General features: G+C 35.0%; 3 protein-coding genes across 3 annotated transcripts in view; 2 read left to right on the top strand and 1 right to left on the bottom strand.

The window, feature by feature from the left end:
- Nucleotides 1–5,974, top strand: part of LOC132177742 (uncharacterized) — a 37,445-nt gene extending 31,471 nt beyond the window's left edge. Inside the window, exons 15-16 of the mRNA XM_088515807.1 lie at nucleotides 5,222–5,347; nucleotides 5,622–5,974. Coding sequence (XP_088371933.1) covers nucleotides 5,222–5,347; nucleotides 5,622–5,684 — 189 coding nt within the window. The 3' untranslated portion in view covers nucleotides 5,685–5,974. The remainder of the gene's footprint in view (nucleotides 1–5,221; nucleotides 5,348–5,621) is intronic.
- A 3,517-nt stretch (nucleotides 5,975–9,491) lies between these two features.
- On the top strand, nucleotides 9,492–10,333 carry LOC148586534 (MDIS1-interacting receptor like kinase 2-like). Its single transcript, XM_088515806.1, has 2 exons — nucleotides 9,492–9,785; nucleotides 9,951–10,333. The coding sequence occupies exons 1-2, from the start codon at nucleotides 9,554–9,556 to the stop codon at nucleotides 10,331–10,333; spliced, it is 615 nt and encodes a 204-aa protein (XP_088371932.1). The 5' UTR covers nucleotides 9,492–9,553.
- Nucleotides 10,334–13,931: 3,598 nt separating this feature from the next.
- LOC132174336 (protein FAR1-RELATED SEQUENCE 5-like) lies at nucleotides 13,932–17,019 on the bottom strand. The gene is made up of 3 exons (XM_088515683.1): nucleotides 16,948–17,019; nucleotides 14,159–16,369; nucleotides 13,932–14,018 (listed from the first exon to the last, which is right to left on the bottom strand). Exons 1-3 carry the CDS (start codon nucleotides 17,017–17,019, stop codon nucleotides 13,932–13,934), a joined length of 2,370 nt encoding a protein of 789 aa, XP_088371809.1.
- Between the last annotated feature and the right edge of the window lie 2,842 nt (nucleotides 17,020–19,861).

Below are 19,861 nucleotides of genomic sequence, written 5' to 3'. Positions count from 1 at the left end.
TTGTTATTTGAATAATTATAATAAAAATAATTATAATAAAAATAATTGATGTGGTATAAAAAGTAAGAATGTTAAGATTAATTTTGAGGTGAAGGTATTTTTTTTTTTTTTGGGATTGAGGAAGAGGCCCGGTCCAGCCTCTTGGCAAACACTGCGGATGTTCACAACGACTTGGAGTTTAAACGTATTCGTCAGTCAATGCAATGACTCTTAGGGGGTATGATGAATCACCTCTATCTTGATAGTTGATATAATTCAATCTTGAAATTGGATGAATGGCCAATGTCAAACTTAATTGGCTGTTTTATGTTTATCAAACTTGCAAAAAAATCTGTGGAAATCACTCGAAACCGCATACTCTAGTCCAAGCGGAAAAGACGGAAAAGTACTTAACAGAAAAAGTTATTTTGGTGAGGTTATTCTAAATCTCATGCTTTTTTAAACAATATCAATTAGAAGGAACCGCACTAAAAATTTAATAACAAAGCCGAATAAATATTTTAACTATTTACTTTCTATTTTATTCATTTTTTTTTTTTTTAGGATCAATGTTCACGAAGACTTGGAGTTTAAACGTTTTCGTCAGTCAATGCAATGACTTTTAGGGGGTGTGATGAATCACCTCTATCTTGATAGTTGATATAATTCAATCTTGAAATTGGATGAATGGCCTATATATGTCAAACTTAATTGGCTGTTTTATGTTTATCAAACTTGCAAAAAAATCTGCGGAAATCACTCGAAAATGAAACCGCGCACTCTAGTCCAAGGGGAAAAGACGGAAAAGTAGTTAACAAAAAAAGTAATTTTGGTGTGGTTATTGTAAATGTTATGCTTTTTTAAACAATATCAATTAGAAGGCACCGCACTAAAAATTTAATAGCAAAGCCGAATAAACTACTTGCCTCGAGAATTATTTATGTTTTGATAGAGTTGAGTTAGGTTATGGTTCAATTGGTTTTGAAACAACATTTGCGGTTTCCATCATCTAGGCTCATTCTGAGTAGTTTCCAGTGGGCATATGTTACTATAGTTACGCCCAAATAAAACAATCACAGTTGGTCGCCCCATCTGCCATTTTTAATTTTAAAAAAAAAAAAATGAAGCCCCACACTTTATGGTAAGGTAAAATGCTACAACAAAAAATTTTCTCCATCAAACTCACTAAATTGATGATTTTGGTTCGGTTCAGAGCAGTCACATCTGACTTAACACATGTTTAGCTAAAAAACATATTTTTCTATTTTAGCTACAACTTTTTCAAAATATATACATCTGATTCAACATTTTAACTATTCACTTCTATTTTATTTTATTTTTTCTTTATCTACTTTTCTTATTCCCAAAAAAGAAAGAGAATCATATTTATTATTTAATTTTTTAACATATAAATTATAGATTGTTAAGCTACAATGCTCAATAAATTTGCTTAGAACTGAAGCAGCTCAACAAATCTTTAACCAGTATGTTAAGCCTAATGTGGAGCATTTTTTTGCTACAATTAATGTTTGGTTTTAGCTATTTTGTTAAGTCAACGTAAAAGCGCTTTGAGTGAACAGTGCTAAACAAAGTTGCTTAGCATTGTTCACTCACAAACCAATAAAAAATCAATAAAACTCCTCTTCCATTTTTTATTTCTTTTTTCACATATACTCCATTTCAATGAAAATTTGAGGAGAAATTGTCTTATTTGTATGAAAAAGTCGGGAAAATGTTATATTTTCTAAAATTTGTCTTTTCCTAACATTCTTATTTTTCAATATATATATATATTTTGAAAAATAAGAATGTTAGGAAAAGACAAATTTTAAAAAAATATAACCATTAGGATAAGATAAATAGTAAAAAATATGACTGTCAAGAAAACAAAAATTTTCAAAAAAATAGCCGTTAGGAAAAGAAAAATATTGAAAAATATGAATGTTAGAGAAAGTAAAGAAATATTTGAAAAATAATATTTAAATAGAATAATGAAAGTGTATAACTAAAATGCTAAGGTTGATAGGTGCTTTGAAAAAAGTGAATAGCTAAAATAAAGAAATATGATTTTTTTTTTATCTTTTCTTTGCTATTTTTGGCTAGCAAATTTGGAGCAGTCTCACCAAAACAATTTTTTAGTTATATTTGGTGAGACAATTTGGTACAAGTGGCTAAAAACTCCAATTCAATTTTCAGTCTTGCCATTGTAATGAGAAAAAAATGGTGAGTGAACAGTACTCACCATTAATAGTGAGTACTGTTCACTTACCTATTAAATAAGAAAGTAATTTCTTTCATTCCCTTTCTATTTTTTGTTTCTCTCTCATCTTTTAATAATCAAAGAAAAATAAACAAATATTCGAAAAATAAAATTTAAATGGAATAGTAAAAGTTAATTGTTACAATAGTGAAGCTTTTGGGGATACTCTAAAAAAATGAGTAGTTAAAATAGAAAAAAGTTTACTTTTGATTATTTTAGTAAGTAAAATATGGTGAGGTTGCTAATAATGTTCTAATTGCTATTGGGGATATAAAGCATTCTCATCAAGTTAGCTAAAATAGCTAAAAGTTTATTTTGACTAGCCAAAATGTTCAAATGGTTCCAAAATACTCTGTATTAGGCTCACCAAATTGTTGAAATATTTTGTGAGTGTCAACAATGCAATCAACTCAACAAATGTAAAAGTAAAGAATAAAAAAAAAAAAAAAATACAAAGCATTCTCTTTCATCTCAATCTTTTTGTTTTCTCTATTTCATTATTCCTATATGACGGCTAAGAAAAAGGAAAAAAAAAAATACAAATTTTAAAAAATATGACCACTAAAAAAAACGAATTTTCAACGGTATAATTATTATAGAAAGAATAAAGATATCATTGAAAATAATATTTAAATACAATAGTAAAAGTGAATAACAAAATATTGAGCTAGATATAGGTGATTTAGAGTTCGTTTGGATTCGCGATTTCAAAAAGTGTGATTTAAAAATATGATATTTAAAACTATAATTAAAAAAATAAATAAATAAAGTGATTTTTTAATTAATATATAGAGTAAATTTACAGAGTAATTGGAGGCGCCCAAAAAGTCACAGTCGTGCACCATCGACAATCCACATGGGAGCATTTTCCCCTGTAATTTAGGAGAGATCAATACTGGCTGCTAGGTTCATGCACAGAAGACGAAGACAATTTTTTTCAAGAGATATTTTTTTTTTAATGTTTTGGTTAAACCATGATTTTCATCCTTTGAGGTGAGAGTGAGACAAAAATGAAATGAGTTTTGTTACGTACAGATCGACCCTTGTCTTCTGGGCTACTTTTAAAAGGATGGTAATGGCGTTGTAAAAGGCGGGGGCTTGGGCTTATAGCTGCTTCACAATCCCATCATCATCATAGAGAGAGAGAGAGATGGTGGTGCAAGTGCAAATGGTATTCCAGATCATTTTGTTATTGTGTTCCATTTATGCAATATTTGTACAAGCAGCGGATTTAGCAATTAATAGTTCATGTCAAGAACGCTGTGGAAATGTTAGCATTCCATACCCTTTTGGAATAGGAGCTGCTTGCTACCTTCATCACTGGTTTGAAGTAGTTTGCAATTATAGTGTGTCTTCGGGTCCTCCCAAACCTTTCTTGATGAGCCTCGGCCTCGAGGTGCTCAACATTTCATTAGACACTCCTAAGTCACGAATCAGTACACTTATCGTCAATTATCCGACACTTTCTGTTTGTAATAATGTTTCAAAGAGCAAGCTGGTTGAACAAGCTGGTTGAGTTGGTGGTTGAACGGAGAACCGGCCACCTTATCTGTACATTCGTTTTGTTTTTCTTACAAAATAAGGAAGTACTGCTGCCCGAAGATGACATCCAGTTGAAATGGTTTTCAAATGCAGTGTAGTATGTTCCTTATTTATTAGAGATCCAATAAAGAGTTTGACTACTATGATCGTGTGGCTGAAGGCTAAAGTATTTTGTTGTGACTGCTGTTGCTTTTGCCACAGTTGCAATGAAAGGCTAAAGAGAAAGCACACTTCTATAACTGAGAATGTCCAAATAAAAGTCTAATAGAACACATTTCTTATTAGATTGAAATGAATGGGCATAATATCAGAAGTCATGGTCTTGATTCTCTGCTACTTTCATATCAATTGTGCAATTAGAAAGAATGAGAAAAGATTGAGATCTTATGTCCTCGCCACCTTCCATTAGGAGGAGGACGAGGCAACGTAAATCCCAAATTTCTGGTTAGAAGATGCATGTGTGCATTTTAACTAATGTGTGGAGGCGAAAGAGTGATTATAAGTTCGTGCATGTTAATATGAACTATTGTTTAGGTCACTTCAAACCACTGTCAATCTAAAGTTCTGAAAAATTCATTTGCAAAGAGTGGATCAAAATTGAAGCCTAATTTACGAATGACCATTTGATCTCTGCATAAAATGATGTATTTATTGGGTACCTTGTGGGGACTTGGTTTTCTTCCTACCTTGTGGGGACTTGGTTTTCTTCCTAACTGTATTTATTGGCATCACACAGATGTAAACTTGAAATTCTTATTCTGTATCTGTTGTTTACTAACCTACCCCCCAAAAACAGAAAAAAAAAAAAAGAAAAAAAAAGAAAGAAAGATATTCTATTGTTTACCAAAAGGTACTCTACAAAATGTTCGTGTCTGGGACCTTTAAATGCTAACTATAGTTTCATTTTTTTTTTTAATTTTTATTTATTTATTTATTTATTTTACTTTATCAAAAAATGAAACTAGGGTTAGAATTTAATCCAAGCCTTTCTTCTAAAATTTAGTTGGACTTTGTTAAATAAATTCTTTTCTTTCAAACAGTTGTAATGGGTGATACTAGTGTTCAGAGATCACGGCCTGAAGAATGACTTTTTAGACCTGAGTTTTCATTATGCCTTTTGGTTGATAAAAAATAAAGGAATTCATTGAATAGGAATTACTGAATGTTAAGTACATCTGAATTCACGGTTCAATGCCACTGCAATTAAAATTCTTTTGAGTATGTTATTGCGATCAGCACACGAAGTCTAATATCTAGGGAGGCTGAGTTGAGCTGACATGAGAGATTCAATGAGTTTTACCCATTGATTCATTACATTAGCTATATATATTCTTCAGCAACAATTTCTATACTGCTGAAAATCTTATTTTATGAGTTCTTATTTCCAGTTGCACCATTTTGATTTCTGAAGTAAATTCTGATTGAGAGCGTTTTATACAGATGAAGGGTGAGAAGGAACTTATTGAAAAGATTTTACAAACTGAAATAAATATATACCGTTCAATTAGAGATGGGACTGCACTTATGCAGCATATGGAGGATTTTTATTACATCACATTGCTAGAGGTATGTTTCATCTATCTAAGTAATTATATGCTTCACATGTACTTTATTGTTCTTCTGGTTCTCTTCAAGGTTGCTAAGGTAGTTATAGCAAATTGGATCAGTTCTGTTGAGAAATTGTTGATCCATTAGATTGATAGATCATATTTCTTCAGGTTGTATGGAACTATTGTTTTTTGTTTTGTTTTGTTTTTTTTTTCTCATACTTTCAGCCTATAGATCATTATTGGTGATTGAATTTAAATGGTTTGAATTTCTTTTTCTTTTTCTCCTGCAGAATGTTAAATCCAATTACCAAACTGCCACGAAGTTGCAATCCGACCAACAAGATAGTTTGTAAATCAGCTAATTAAGAAGCTTGTGATGTCCCCAAGGCCTGCAGCATGGTTATACATGTATCTTCTATCAGATATGTACAGAGTATAATTGAGATGTTATCAAACACATGCAATAGAGATTTAATCCAATCTACTAGTACTATACCCCTTATTTGTAATAAATTATTGTAACATATTTCTATGTAATTTGAGATATAGATGGAAATTGATATAAATTTGTAATTGAAATAATGGTTGAATATGAAAGATTGGATTGCAATTGGTAATTGGATATGTAAATCTCTATTGATGAGATATGATGAACAAGGAATAGCTAAACTCGAGAAGAACTCAGTCTCCAGAATTGGAACTATAAGAATGACCTAACTTCTTTCATACCCTCTAATCAACTGGGCTGCTTATATTTATACGGCCAACATTCAGTTACACATTTCTAACTTCTAACAGAAAACGTATTACAATTAGGCCGAATTATTATTTAGTTATACCACTGAACCCACTATTATTATATATCCACTATTATATCCTTACATTTTTTTTTTCTAATCAAAACCCTAAACCCTATTATATCCTTACATAATTGAGTATGGATGTGGCATAATCTCAACTTGTTTTTATTACCAAAGAGAGCTGAGGATTTAAGGCGTTCTACTTGTAGCAGCTGCAGTATGTTGATCATATATGATATATTTTTTTTTCTTCCGAGTTTCAACAATTATATGCTATTTTTAACAATATTACTATGCAAATTCTTTTTAACCATAATAGCTCTCTTTCCAGTTAATTACCTATATTCTTGTTTATCTATATTTCTACATTTGGAATTTGGAAAATTGACATTTAAAATTTAGCCACTATCTATGAAAACGAGGATGCTGATCATATATGAGAACATTTAATAATTCTAAGTTACGTATACCCACGTATACGTACCTGCTCCTCAACCTCCCTTTTCCACCCTTGAAAGGGAGGAGCATATTCTCCTTTTTCTTTTTCTACAAGTCAATACAAACGTCTCTATTGATTAAGATAGGATAACCAACCCACACTCCACACTCGATGATTTTCAACTCTATTGTATTGACTACTGTAGAGAGGAAACTATGTGGTTCAAATTGGCATCATCAAATTCCAATTTAATGGACCCACGGCCATCAATCTTGGGATGGAATCATCAAATACAGAGGAAATTCTCACTCCAGTGATAAGCTAAATGGCAACCATTTAGTGGTGCACTTTGTCTATGAAGAAAATACAATGAAAACTCATCATGCAATTTCAATACCATTTACAGATTTGATCTGTGCCCATGTGTGAACGGATTGATTCCAAAATAGATGTACCAGCAACCGCTCCGGAAATAGCCAAGGAGAATGGTCATGAATATATGCATACGATAAACTGTGTACGAATTTTCTTGTCTGTAAGTACCCTGTGCAGTGCAGGGATCAAGCCTTTTCATCAGCAAACCAATCTCACCCCACAGCTAAAGTCATGTCAGTTTTGCCTAAGCAACCACTCTCTAACCTGCTCACTCCACTCAGGGTCTTGTTACCCATCATCATCTTCATCTCTTTTAGCCATGATTCTTCTGCTCTAGCTTCTTCCTCTTTGACTCGGAGAAAAGAAGAAGCAGAGGCTCTTCTGAGATGGAAAGACAGTTTTGACAATTCAACTCAAATGCTCCTCCCTTCCTGGACCCTTCTTCCTTCCCACAATTCTTCCACTTCTTCTTCTAATAACCCCTGCAAGTGGGATGGAATCACATGCAATGAGCCTGGAAGTGTCACGCATATAAACATCACAAGCAGTGGTTTGAGAGGTACGCTTGAATGTCTCAACTTCTTATCCTTCCCCGACCTTGTTAGCCTCGAGCTTTCTAACAACTCTTTTTATGGAACCATTCCACCCCATATCAGTAATCTTTCCAAGCTCACTCACCTAGACTTGAGTCTCAATCGTCTCTCTGGAAATATTCCATCTGAGATGTGTCTGCTGATGAGTCTTCAATACCTTTATTTGGATGAGAATGAGAATGAGATAAATGGATCTATACCTCGGGAAATGGGAAATCTTCATTCTCGAATGGAGCTACATTTGCCAAAAAACAATCTCGTAGGTTCAATCCCTGCTTCTATAGGAAACTTGACAAATCTCGTACTTATGAATCTGGGTGTTAATAATCTATCTGGCCGCATACCTTCAGAAGTAGGCAATTTGACCAAGCTCACATACTTGGATCTGAGTATCAATCAATTTTCTGGCCACATCCCTCCTGTACTAGGAAACTTGAACAACCTTACAACGATGTTCCTGTGTGTGAATCAGTTATCTGGCCACATCCCTGCCTAACCTAGTTTTGTTTACGAACAAACTCAGTGGCTCCATTCCTACAGAAATCTATAATCTTACATTTTTGGGAGGTTTTCTAGTGGCTGAGAACTTCTTGTCTGGCTATTTACCACAAAATATATGCGCCAATGGGGCACTTGAACAATTGGTTGTACATGAAAACAACTTCTTCGGTCCTATTCCAAAGAGTTTAGAAAACTGTACCAACTTAGTCAGAGTTCAAATGCACAGAAATCAGCTTGAAGGGAACATGTCGAAAGATTTCGGCATATATCCAAGACTGAAATACATCAATCTGAGTTATAACAAGCTTTATGGTGAACTTTCGAACAACTGGGGGCAATCCAAAAGCCTAACAAGCTTGAGGATCTCAAACAATAGACTTTCAGGTACAATACCACATGATCTTGGTAAAGCAAATAAACTAGAAGTGCTTGACCTATCCGAAAATCACCTAGTAGGAAACATTCCAAAGGAATTGGGGGCCTTGAATTTATTATTCCTTCTTAAACTGAATAATAATAAACTTTCAGGCAATATTCCCACGGAAGTTGGAAAGCTCTCCAGTCTTAGTCAACTTAACTTGGCAGCAAACAATCTAAGCGGATCACTTCCCAAACAATTAGCACAGTGCTCAAAACTCACAGATTTGAATTTGAGCATGAACAGGTTTTGGGGAAGTATCACCCCACAGATTGCCAATATACGCAGTCTCAACAATCTTGATCTTAGCCACAATTTGCTCACAGGAAAGCTTCCATGGGAGCTTGGAGATTTACACTACTTAGCATTGTTAAACCTGTCCCACAATTTTCTGTCTGCCTCGATCCCATCTACTTATAGTGAAATGTTAAGCTTGACATCCGTGGACATATCATACAATAATTTGGAGGGTCCTCTTCCTAACAACAAAGCTTTCAGCAGGGCACAAATAGTAACCCTAGAACATAACAGAGGCTTGTGTGGCAACAACACTGGTTTGCAGGCTTGCCCCTCTTTGTTGAGCAAAAGACCTGGTGGAAAGATGAGCCTTCGAGCCGCGATTTTGATCACAGTCTCTCTTTTGGGCACCCTATTTCTTTTATATATCATTGCAGGAATATACTGTGTTGGTTTCAAAAAAGGGAGAAAGATAGATGATGAGCCAAGGGATGCAGAAAATGAAAATATGTTTGTGATATGGAGTTATAATGGGAAAATAGCACATCAAAACATTGTTGAAGCGACAGAGGCATTCAACTCAAGATATAGCATTGGAGAGGGGGGATGTGGAAGAGTTTATAGAGCTGAGCTGCCAAACGGTCAAGTTGTTGCTGTGAAGAAACTTCACCAATCAGAGGATGGCATAGTGGCTAACCTAAAAGCCTTTAACAGTGAGATTACTGCTTTAACAGAAGTAAGACATCTGAATATTGTAAAGCTTTACGGGTTTTGTTCACATGCAAGATACTCATATTTGGTGTATGAGTTCTTGGAAGGGGGAAGCTTGAGAAAGATATTGAGCAGTGAGGTTAAGGCAATGGAATTGGACTGGATTAGGAGGGTGAAAGTTGTAAGAGGTGTTGCCAGAGCTTTATCCTATATGCACCACGACTGCTCACCTCCTGTTATTCATCGAGACATATCAAGCAATAACATACTGCTGGATTTGGACAATGAAGCCCACGTCTCTGACTTCGGCACAGCAAGGATTTTAAAGCCTAACTCATCCAATTGCACATCATATGCAGGCACCTTCGGGTATTCAGCTCCAGGGAAGCTTTGTCCTCACTGGTCGCTACTCACTCATAAAGCATATATGCTCTCTTTAAATGGTATGAAGCATTTTGGGATAAACCCAATAATAAAACCGTGCGAGCTTGACCCAAAGCGAACAATATCATATCCATATATACCATTTGCTAATATCTTCTTTGCAGAGCTTGCTTACACAACGGGAGTGAACGAGAAGTGCGATGTTTATAGCTTTGAGATGCTAGCATTGGAAGTGATAATGGGAAGGCATCCAGGCAACTTCATCTCCTCCATATCGTCGTCATCATCATCATCGACAGTTTCCCATCAAATCACATTGAAGGAAGTGTTGGACCAACGCCTCTCACCTCCAAGGGGTCGAGTAACCGAGGAAGTGCTCTCCATTGCAAAGATAGCATTTGCTTGCCTAAATGCCAGGCAGCAGTCGAGTCCGACAATGCGACAAGTCTCTCACAAGGTATCAATGCGTAGGCCTCCTCTGTCAGAGCCACTAGACGTCATTACATTAGGACAATTGTTGGATATCACAACTTTAACTCTCTGAACAACAATATGATCAAAATGCATTCTATTCCACCAGTTATTAATTGACATCCTAGTACTGTTTCTTTTTATATTCTTGTTTTTGATCTTTCCTTCTACTCTTTTCTTTCTTGACACTTATCAGGGGATCCAAACATATCTCAGCTACCCCACTTCAACTTTAATATCTACACAATCCAAACATGCATATTAATATAACATCTTCAAATCATATCCTAATTCAAAAGAGACATCTTTCTTCTGGTTCATTTCCTATATTTAACAAACTTTAATAATAAGCATAGTGGTCATATTCATTAGGATCAGAAACGTCGGACTGCATTTTGAGAAATTTCCATATATATGGACAGTTTTAAAGGATAATGTATTGGATAAAGAAAATAAAAAACAATGATTTAGGTGGTTCAGTTTATAACTTACATTCACCGAATAAAAGATGAAATAGCTACATTTTACACTTGTTACTCGATCGGATAATTGACGAGAACTGTACTGCTTCCTGAAGTATAAGTTTCTAATGAAATGTTGACCACCTCGAGGTTGATCTTCTTCAAAACAGGCTTGGGAGAGGCCCAAGAGTCGCTATTATTGCAAACTACTTCAAACCATGGATCAACGAAGCAACCATCTCCCATTCCAAAATGGTATGTGATGTTAACGGAATAGGATCCTCTCCAATCAAGTTCATGACTAGGATTTCTTCTTAGAAATTCTAAAGCCACAAATAGGACACATATCCACTAAATATATATATATATGTGTCCTATTCACTATATATATATATATATATATATATATATATATATATATATATATTATTTTAGATTTAAATAAAATAAAAAAACAAAATTATAAAATATTAAGGGGTGGCCAGACCACCCCAGTTGGGGGCTGGGGTAGCTTCGGCCACCCCAGATGACCGGTTTGGGGTGGCCGAAGCCACCCCCAGGCCCAACGGCAGTGGTCTGGCCACCCCAAAAGGCCAAACAATTTTTTATTTTTTATTTTTATTTTTTTAGATTTGACCACCCCCAAGGCCAAATGAATTTTTATTTTTTATTTTTTTAGATTTGGCCACTCTCGAGGGCCAAATGAATTTTTTATTTTTTATTTTTTATTTTAAGATTTGGCTCTTGGGGGTGGCCGGACCACCCCCAAGGGCAGCCACCCCAGCCCTCAACTAGGGTGGTCCGGCCACCCCTAATGGGGTGGCCAACCACCCCTTAATATTTTATAATTTTGTTTTTTATTTTTATTTACATCTAAAATAATATTTTATTATTATTTTTGGATAGTGGACATGTGTCTTATTTGTGGCTTTAGGATTTCTAAGAAGAAATTCTAGCCATGAACTGGATATTCTCCAGTCCAAAGTCCATTTTGGACTGGAGAGGATCCTATTCCGATGTTAACACCCCCACAACTTGCTTCACATGAACCATTAATTGCTAAACCCGCAGCTGCTTGTACAAATATTGCATCAATTGAAAACAATTGCAAAATTATCTGAAATACCATTTGCAGTTGCACCATCATCTCTGTAATGCCCCGATATTTGAACTAGCAAATATCAAAGTCGTGACGCTGCAACTTTAGAAAATACAATCTTACAGCGGAGTATGTTTTTTTTCTTCTTCTATGACCTAAGAATAACTTACACAACACAATTGAACTGACTGAAATACCTTGAGGTGGTATAAAATAGAAACATAGTTTTTATTACAACATATGTACACACTAGGTATACCAAATATATGCCACAGATGGCACCTAAATTAATATAGTAATATTTATTAGGACAAAGTTTTCCTCCAAACTAGGTTGGAGGAAATTCCTCCAACCTAGTCTTTAAAATTGACATGTGTCCTCAAACATGTGCTTCTCACATGTTTTTTTTAATACCCTAATTTCCCCCAACCATAGTTAACTCCACGGTTAGTTTCTCTCTCTCTCACTCTCACGTTCTTCTCTCTCTCTCTCTCTCTCTCTCTCATGTTCTCTCTCTCTCCTTCCCCTCCCACACGAGACCAAGCTGTCTTTCCAACCCAAAAAATCTCTCCATGGAGAGTTTCAAAGCAACATAAGAGCACGACACTCCTTCATCAACTCTCGCATCGTCGAAGCCTCAACGTCTTCATTGCCCTCGCGTCCTCAAAGCATCAACGTCTTCATTTGCCGACTTTTCAAATTTGACCAATCTGAAGGAGCAATCGACGTCAACCCATCTCTCAGATATGGTTTCTGTGATCAATTTTTGAGATTTTGTGACTAGATCTAGATGGAGATTCGCCACCGTGACAAAGCAAGAAGATTCAGGGTTGCTGTGGAAGTGTGGGGATGATTTTATACAGTTGTTGTTTGTATTGAGAGAAATTTACCTGACGGGGATTTGAGAGTTCTTTTTTTTCTTTTTTTTCTTTTAACAAAAAAGTGTTGTATGAACGTGTTTGTTGAAATGCATGAATGGCAGTTGAAGTTTAAGAATTTTTTTTTTGCACATCAATTGCTTGCTAAAATGCATAGTAGAGTTATTATTATCAATTGTTTGCTGAAATTTAGAACCTGCCCCTAATAGTCCACGGGAAGATTGCATTTACAGCTATCTGGTGCAGACAGTTGCATAGCCGACTACAATTCGGTTCAGGCTCTTGTTTTCGAGAAGGGATGCCTTGATAGTTTGACCAAGGCAATTATCTTGTTCTTCTGTCATCCCTTCACTTTTTATGTTTAGAATTTTAAGTTTTTTCGGTCATGGTATGTGTTGTTTGTTCTTCAAAAGCCATAATGTGTTCTTTTACGAAGCTGCTGCCTTTACACAAAGCCGCACAAAGTCGACAATGCTTGAAATAAATGGTAGTCAGTGAAGTGCTTCTTCATGAACTAAAGTAAAAAAATATCTCACTGAGAAGTAAAATAAAAAGAGAAAGGACTTTGTGGTTAAAAATAAACCACAAAATCCAGCAAAAAGAATGGAACCCACAGTGACTTGTGAAGGTGCAAGTCATTACTCGACAGAGTGGGAGAGTTGATTTTTTAAAAAAAAACCAAATAGATGACACCACTAATATAAATAATAGAACACAAATGTAAACACATGAATAAATAAAAATACAAGTTCTTAACTAAAGATAACTGACTTTGTAAAAAATGAGCCACAAAGATTTGGTACATTTCATATTATTGCAAAGCGAAGAAAAAAGAGAAATAAATTAAATAATAATGTTGAAACATATCCTTAATGTTTAAACCTCCAAGCAACAAGTCAATTTCACTCCAAAGGAAACATTGCTACAAAACTACCAAAGAAAACATTCCAAAACTATCAAGTTATCTCATTTTTTCTAGTTTATTCTTCCTTGTATTCTAGATGCCGCTCAACTTGTCGGAGGCTGCTCTCTTGGAAGTTATGTCCAACTATATGGTCTTCTAGTTCTTCTCCAACCAAGTTATTACACATCACAGATTCCTGCATATAATTTTTTTTTTTTTTTTTGTAAATTTTCACTTTAATTTTACATATTAAAAGTAAATGACTAGCAAGAAATTCGAAAAAAAAAAAAAGAAAAAAGAAAAAAAAAAGAGATAGTTATTTCTTAGAATTATACCTGAGTTAAGCTATCAAACAACTGGAATTCTTGTCTGTCATTGCCATCCTCTCTCTGAGTATTGTCATCAATAGAGTGCTCCTATATATAGCATTAAGTAATTATGAACATAATCCAAAATACATTGATGGACCTATAAAAATTATTGTAATATAGAAGAACGTAAAATATCTTACTTTACTTAGATATTCAAGTGATTGAACTTGTCTTGCCCCGCAAACCTCTTGCTGTAAGTTGCTAACACAACTTGAGGCATATACTATTTTGTCTTGAGATTTAACATTTTTCCGTCGTTCTAATGCACCTTTCAACCTTCTTTTTGGACGTCCAACAGAAGATTTTGTTTTAATCCCAAGTATGGCTTGCAAAGCTACATCCTCATCAGAACTACTATTAGCTTCACCTTGGACCTCTAATTGACACTCCACACCCTCAGAATAGCATTTTTTTCTCATTTCTTGCAAATACTTTAATAATTTTTTAGAACATCTATTGGCACATTCATACATTGTCACACTCTCTGCTGCAAGTGTAGAAATTTCACGAAAATTGTGACTTAAATGGGAGTAACGCTTTCCAATTGACTCTTGAGAGTTAACTTTAATATTAATCCCACGATAGTCCTTGATAGCACCAACCTTTCCATCCTTTGTCCATCTTTTCAATATATAATTGATTGGAAGCTTCTTAATATTTTTTTTGTCAAGAACTTTTAAAGCATGGACGCATAGAATTCCTACAAAGTTAAGCTTCATGCAACTGCATTGGACCATAGTTGTTGAGGCCTCAAACTTAACCAAGTGTTCTTGAGGTCTCTGCCTATATTTAACTTTGTACTCTGTTATATTATCAGATTTACTAGCCTTGTAAATAGTACAATCGCCCATCTTCATGTATTCATCTTGAAACATTTGGAACACTTCTGGGGTGTATAACTTTACAGCATGTCTCAACATCTCAACATCAACTTTTAAAATAGGTGTTGTTTGACTCATTTTGAACTCTGCTTGTAGTTCTTGATGTCGTTTGTCAGCCAAGAGTCTAGAGTACTGTTCCAAAAATCGCAAAAGATTATATTTCGCTTTCAAGTACTTCTTCAACACATTGTTCATGGACTCACTGCGTTGGGTGCTTTTCATATCAGCAGTAAACATATGTCGACCATATACCATAGCCCATTTCTCTTTTACATCAAATATCCCATTCAGCCATTTATTATTCGTAAGATTATACTTCTTAAGCATATTATCCCATGAAAGTAGCCATTCATCTTCATCTTCATAATCATATACACAATTGCCAAAATCATTTGCAAACTGCTTTGATGAATGAAATACATGGCTCAGATGCTTAGCAGCATTTTGATAAATATGCCATACACATAAACGATGATTTGATTTAGGAAACACCTCATTTATTGCTTTGGCCATTGCAGCAGATTGATCTGTAAGTATAGTTGTTGGCTGCTTTCCCGACATTGCACTTAAAAAAGTTTCAAATAACCACTTAAATGAATCTACAGTTTCATCATAAAGTAATGCTGCACCAAAGATAATTGTTTGTTTGTGATGATTAACCCCAATGAATGGTGCAAAAGGTCGACCATACGTATTTGTACGATAAGTTGTGTCAAAGCATATCACATCACCAAAGTGTCCATAATCAACCACTGATCTAGCATCTGCCCAAAAAATATTCATGATAAGATCATTGTCATCTAGTTGTATTGAATAAAAATAAGATGGATCTTCTAATTGCATATTACGAAAGTACTCCATCACAGCACGGCCATCCCCTTTCTTCAAAGCCCTCCTCCTATTAGAATGTATATAATTCTTATAGTCAACATCCAAAAAACCAAGATTTTCACGACCTCCAGCTTGCATGCTCAACAAATCTATAGTTTGTTTGATTGATATTCCAGACTTCTCGGCATCATCTGCAATAGCTTTTTGAGCAAGTGTAATCTTTCTTTTCGACCTTAACATGTGTTTCATGGGAGTCTGAACAAACGCATGATTATGTTGCTCATAAAAAGAAACAACTTCTAACATACCATCCTTTTGAAGTTGACAAGTCATTTGTGCTAAACACCCCACACGTGAAATTGGGTGATGAAAAGATACTTGTTCTTTCCGTTTATCAACAACTCGTTTACCTTCTTTTGAGCAACAAAATGTTCTCCTTTGAACAATTCCTAAATTGGATCGCTTCACAAATTGTTTTCTTGCACTGAAGCCTATTCGGTGAGCATATTCTTTGTAAAATTCATATGCACTATCATCACAATCAAATTTCATACCAATTTTCGGCACTTCAGCAATTTCTCTGCTTTGTTTACTTGGGGTGTTTAATTTGCTTAAGAGACCATGAACATGTTCTTGTTCATTTAATTCATTGTCCAATGCATATCTTTCATTAGTATCCAATATCTACAATGAAAATAGTGCATTTAATATTCAGTACGAAATAAATTTTTTTTTAAAAAAAAAGTGTAAGCAAATTGGTTAAATGAACATGCATATTTACAAATATTACAAAGATATGCTTGCTAATTCTTTTTCTCTTCCTAACAAACAACTTCTCTGGAAAAAAAAAAAAATCAAGATTCTTTTATCTTTAAATCACATATTCTCAAAAATAAAAAAAAAATAAAAAAATTTGTCAAAATTCTTTTATCTACAAAGCATATTGGTGACTCTCTGCAATTGTATTGAATAGACTTTTAAGGAAGAAGACTTCATAAACAACTCAAACACCTCAACAACAGAGTTCCATAAGAACTGACCTCAACAAAAGAGGAGTTCCACACAAACTCCTCTGTTCCAACTCAAGTAAATAGAGGTCAGGATTGATTCTAAAGCCATAAATATCATAAGATGAAATTATAGACAAAGCAGCTAAAAAAAAAAAAAACTTTTGTTTTAAAATTGATTTAGCCGTTCCAAACCCAGAAAATTAGAGAAAACAGAAAATAGAAAAAAAATTCTAAAGCTTAGAAAACTCTCACCATCAAGGGCTTCGACGACGCGAGGGTTGATGAAGGAGTGTCGTGCTCTTCTGTTGCTTTGAAACTCTCCATGGAGAGATTTTTTGGGTTGGAAAGACAGCTTGGTCTCGTGCGGGAGGGGAAGGAGAGAGAGAGAGAGAACGTGTGAGAGAGAGAGAGAGAGAAGAATGTGTGAGAGAGAGAGAGAGAGAGAGAGAGAGAGAGAGAAACTAAGGGTGGAGTTAATTATGGTTTGGGGAAATTAGGGTATTAAAAAAAACATGTGAGAAGCACATGTTTGAGGACACATGTCAATTTTAAAGACTAGGTTGGAGGAATTTCCTCCAACCTAGTTTGGAGGAAAACTTTGTCCTTCTCTATTTATGGGTTGATTGTAATCAGGCCTATTTTTAGATTTTGGCATATCGTCGGCCCCTTTTGAAGTTTGGCTTAAGGGGATCTGATTACAATCAGCCCATAAATAAGATAATATTTTGATATCAACATAATTATAGAATATAATGAAAATATATTTCGGCATGGTATCAAAGCTATTTTAGCATGGTATTAGAGCCACTTTCTTGTGGCCCTCAATAATCATGCACCGCCTCCGGCCACCACGCTTCACTGAAAGCTTCTGCCGGTTCTACCACACGCCACCACATTCCATCAATCACTCCGATTGTCACACTATTCGCCATAACTTTTGCCGCTTGTTCTAGATCAGCCGGAATCAACCCAAAACGACAACATCACATGCACCATGCGCCGATCAGGTTCAGTGTGCCAATCTGATAACTGCCCAAGTGGGCTTATTTTCTTTTTTTGTTTACAATACAAAAGTCAATATTTATAGGGTAATGTCTAAATACAAGTATGTAATCAAATCCCTATGATTTGATTACAATCCGCCCATAAATAAGAGAATATTTAATATCAACATAATTATAGAATTAACAGAGACGGAGGGAGGGGGGGACCGGGGTAGGCCATGGTCTCCCCCCCCCCCCCCCCCATATATGAAAAAAAAAAAAAAAAAAAAAAAAAAAGAGAGTAAAGTAAAGTTTTAAGTTTAGTCATTTGGCCCTCCTAAAAAAAAATTGGCCATATTTTTAGATTTTTTGGCCATATCCAATAAAAACTTTTGGCTCTATTCTTAATTTTTTTGGGCCATACCCACAAAGTTTTTTTTTTTTTTTTTTTTTTTTGGCCTTTACTTTCAAATACTTAATTTTTTTGGCTCTTGCGGTAGTCTTTAGTTCATAAAAAATAACTAAAATAATTTTTTTTTTTTAATAAAAAATTCTTAAGAACTGAAATTTTTTTTTGGGTGGCCCCATCCCATAAAATTTCCTGGCTCCGTCCGTAATGGAATATACAGAAAATATATTATATTTTCAATATATTGTAACAATTGTGACTTTTTGGGAGCTTCTTATGTATCTGCAACATGCTTTAAACAATCAATTACTAGAAGCCTCAAGAGCAAAGACGAAAGGGGGGGGGGGGGGGGGGGGGGGGGGCCGGCTGGGGCTATGGTCCCCCCACTTCCTCAAAAAAGATATTATCGATTATTCAAATTGCAATAGCTAACTTTCAAAAAGTCTCTATAATTAATACACGTTTGCAATGACGTTGCTTACACACAGAGACGGAGGGAGGGGGGATCGGTTGGGGCCATGGTCCCCCCCACTTCCTCAAAAAAGATATTTTAAGGGGTCAAAAAAAAATTATACTGGTCCATCCCTCAAAATAAATTGATAGGTCCTAGTCCCACCAACTCTCCTTTACTGGTTGGTTTTTACTTCTTAGGTTAATCCTGGGGTTTTCTTTTGGTTAATTTTTCTATTGTCTGGTTTGGAAATTTGGTTAAGAATATGAAAAGTTGATTTTTTTTTTTTTTTTTTTCCTTCATAGATTGGCTGTTAGCTTGGAAACCTGGAAATCCCTGTTGCTACTTGGAAATTTATGTGTTTTTTGTTGTTGTTATTTTCTTCATGTATGTATGTAAATTTATGTGTTTTTTGTTGTTGTTATTTTCATAGAGAAAAGATCCAAGATTTACATACATACATAAAGAAAATAATAACAACAAAAAACACATAAATTACCAAGTGGCATCAGGAATTTCCAATTTTCCAAGTCGACAGTGAAGGGAAAAAAAAAAATTTTAACTTTTCAAATTCTTAACCAAATATCTAAGCAAAACAATAGAAAAATTAACCAAAAGAAAACTTCAGGATTAACTTACGAAGTAAGAACCAACCGGTGGAGGAGAGTTGGGGGGACCGAGACCTATCAATTTAGTTTGGGGGGGGAGGGGGACCAGTATAAATTTTTATTTATTTATTTTTACTCCTTAAAATATATTTTTTGAGGAAGTGGGGGGGACCATGGCCCTAGCCGGTCCCCCCTCCCTCCGTCTCTATGTGTAAGCAACGTCATTGCAAACGTGTATTAATTATAGAGACTTTCTGGAAGCTAGCTATAGCAATTTGAATAATCGGTAATATCTTTTTTTAGGAATTTGGGGGGGGGGGGGGGGGGGGAGGGATCATTGCCCCAGCCAATCCCCCCTCCCTTCGTCTCTGTGTGTAAGCAACGTCATTACAAACGTGTATTAATTATCCCTTCGTCTCTGTGTGTAAGCAACGTCATTGCAAACGTGTATTAATTATAGAGACTTTTTGGAAGCTAGCTATAGCAATTTGAATAATTTGATAGTATCTTTTTTAGGAAGTTGGAGGGCGGGGAGACCATGGCCCCAGCCGGTCCCCCCTCCCTCTGTCTTTGCTCTAAGCTCAATTTCTAATCTAAGTGGTCTTGTAATTTGGATATTATGGTTATTAAATATTGAGAATATTGTTTGTTAGAATTTAAACATTTAATTGGAGAGTATGACACAATTCTAAGCTCAATTCCTCATTGTATTTAA

Source organism: Corylus avellana, chromosome 4, assembly GCF_965113065.1.
Source record: "Corylus avellana chromosome 4, dhCorAvel1.hap1.2, whole genome shotgun sequence".
Lineage (NCBI taxonomy): Eukaryota > Viridiplantae > Streptophyta > Magnoliopsida > Fagales > Betulaceae > Corylus > Corylus avellana.
This window is presented reverse-complemented; position numbering and strand designations above follow the sequence as displayed.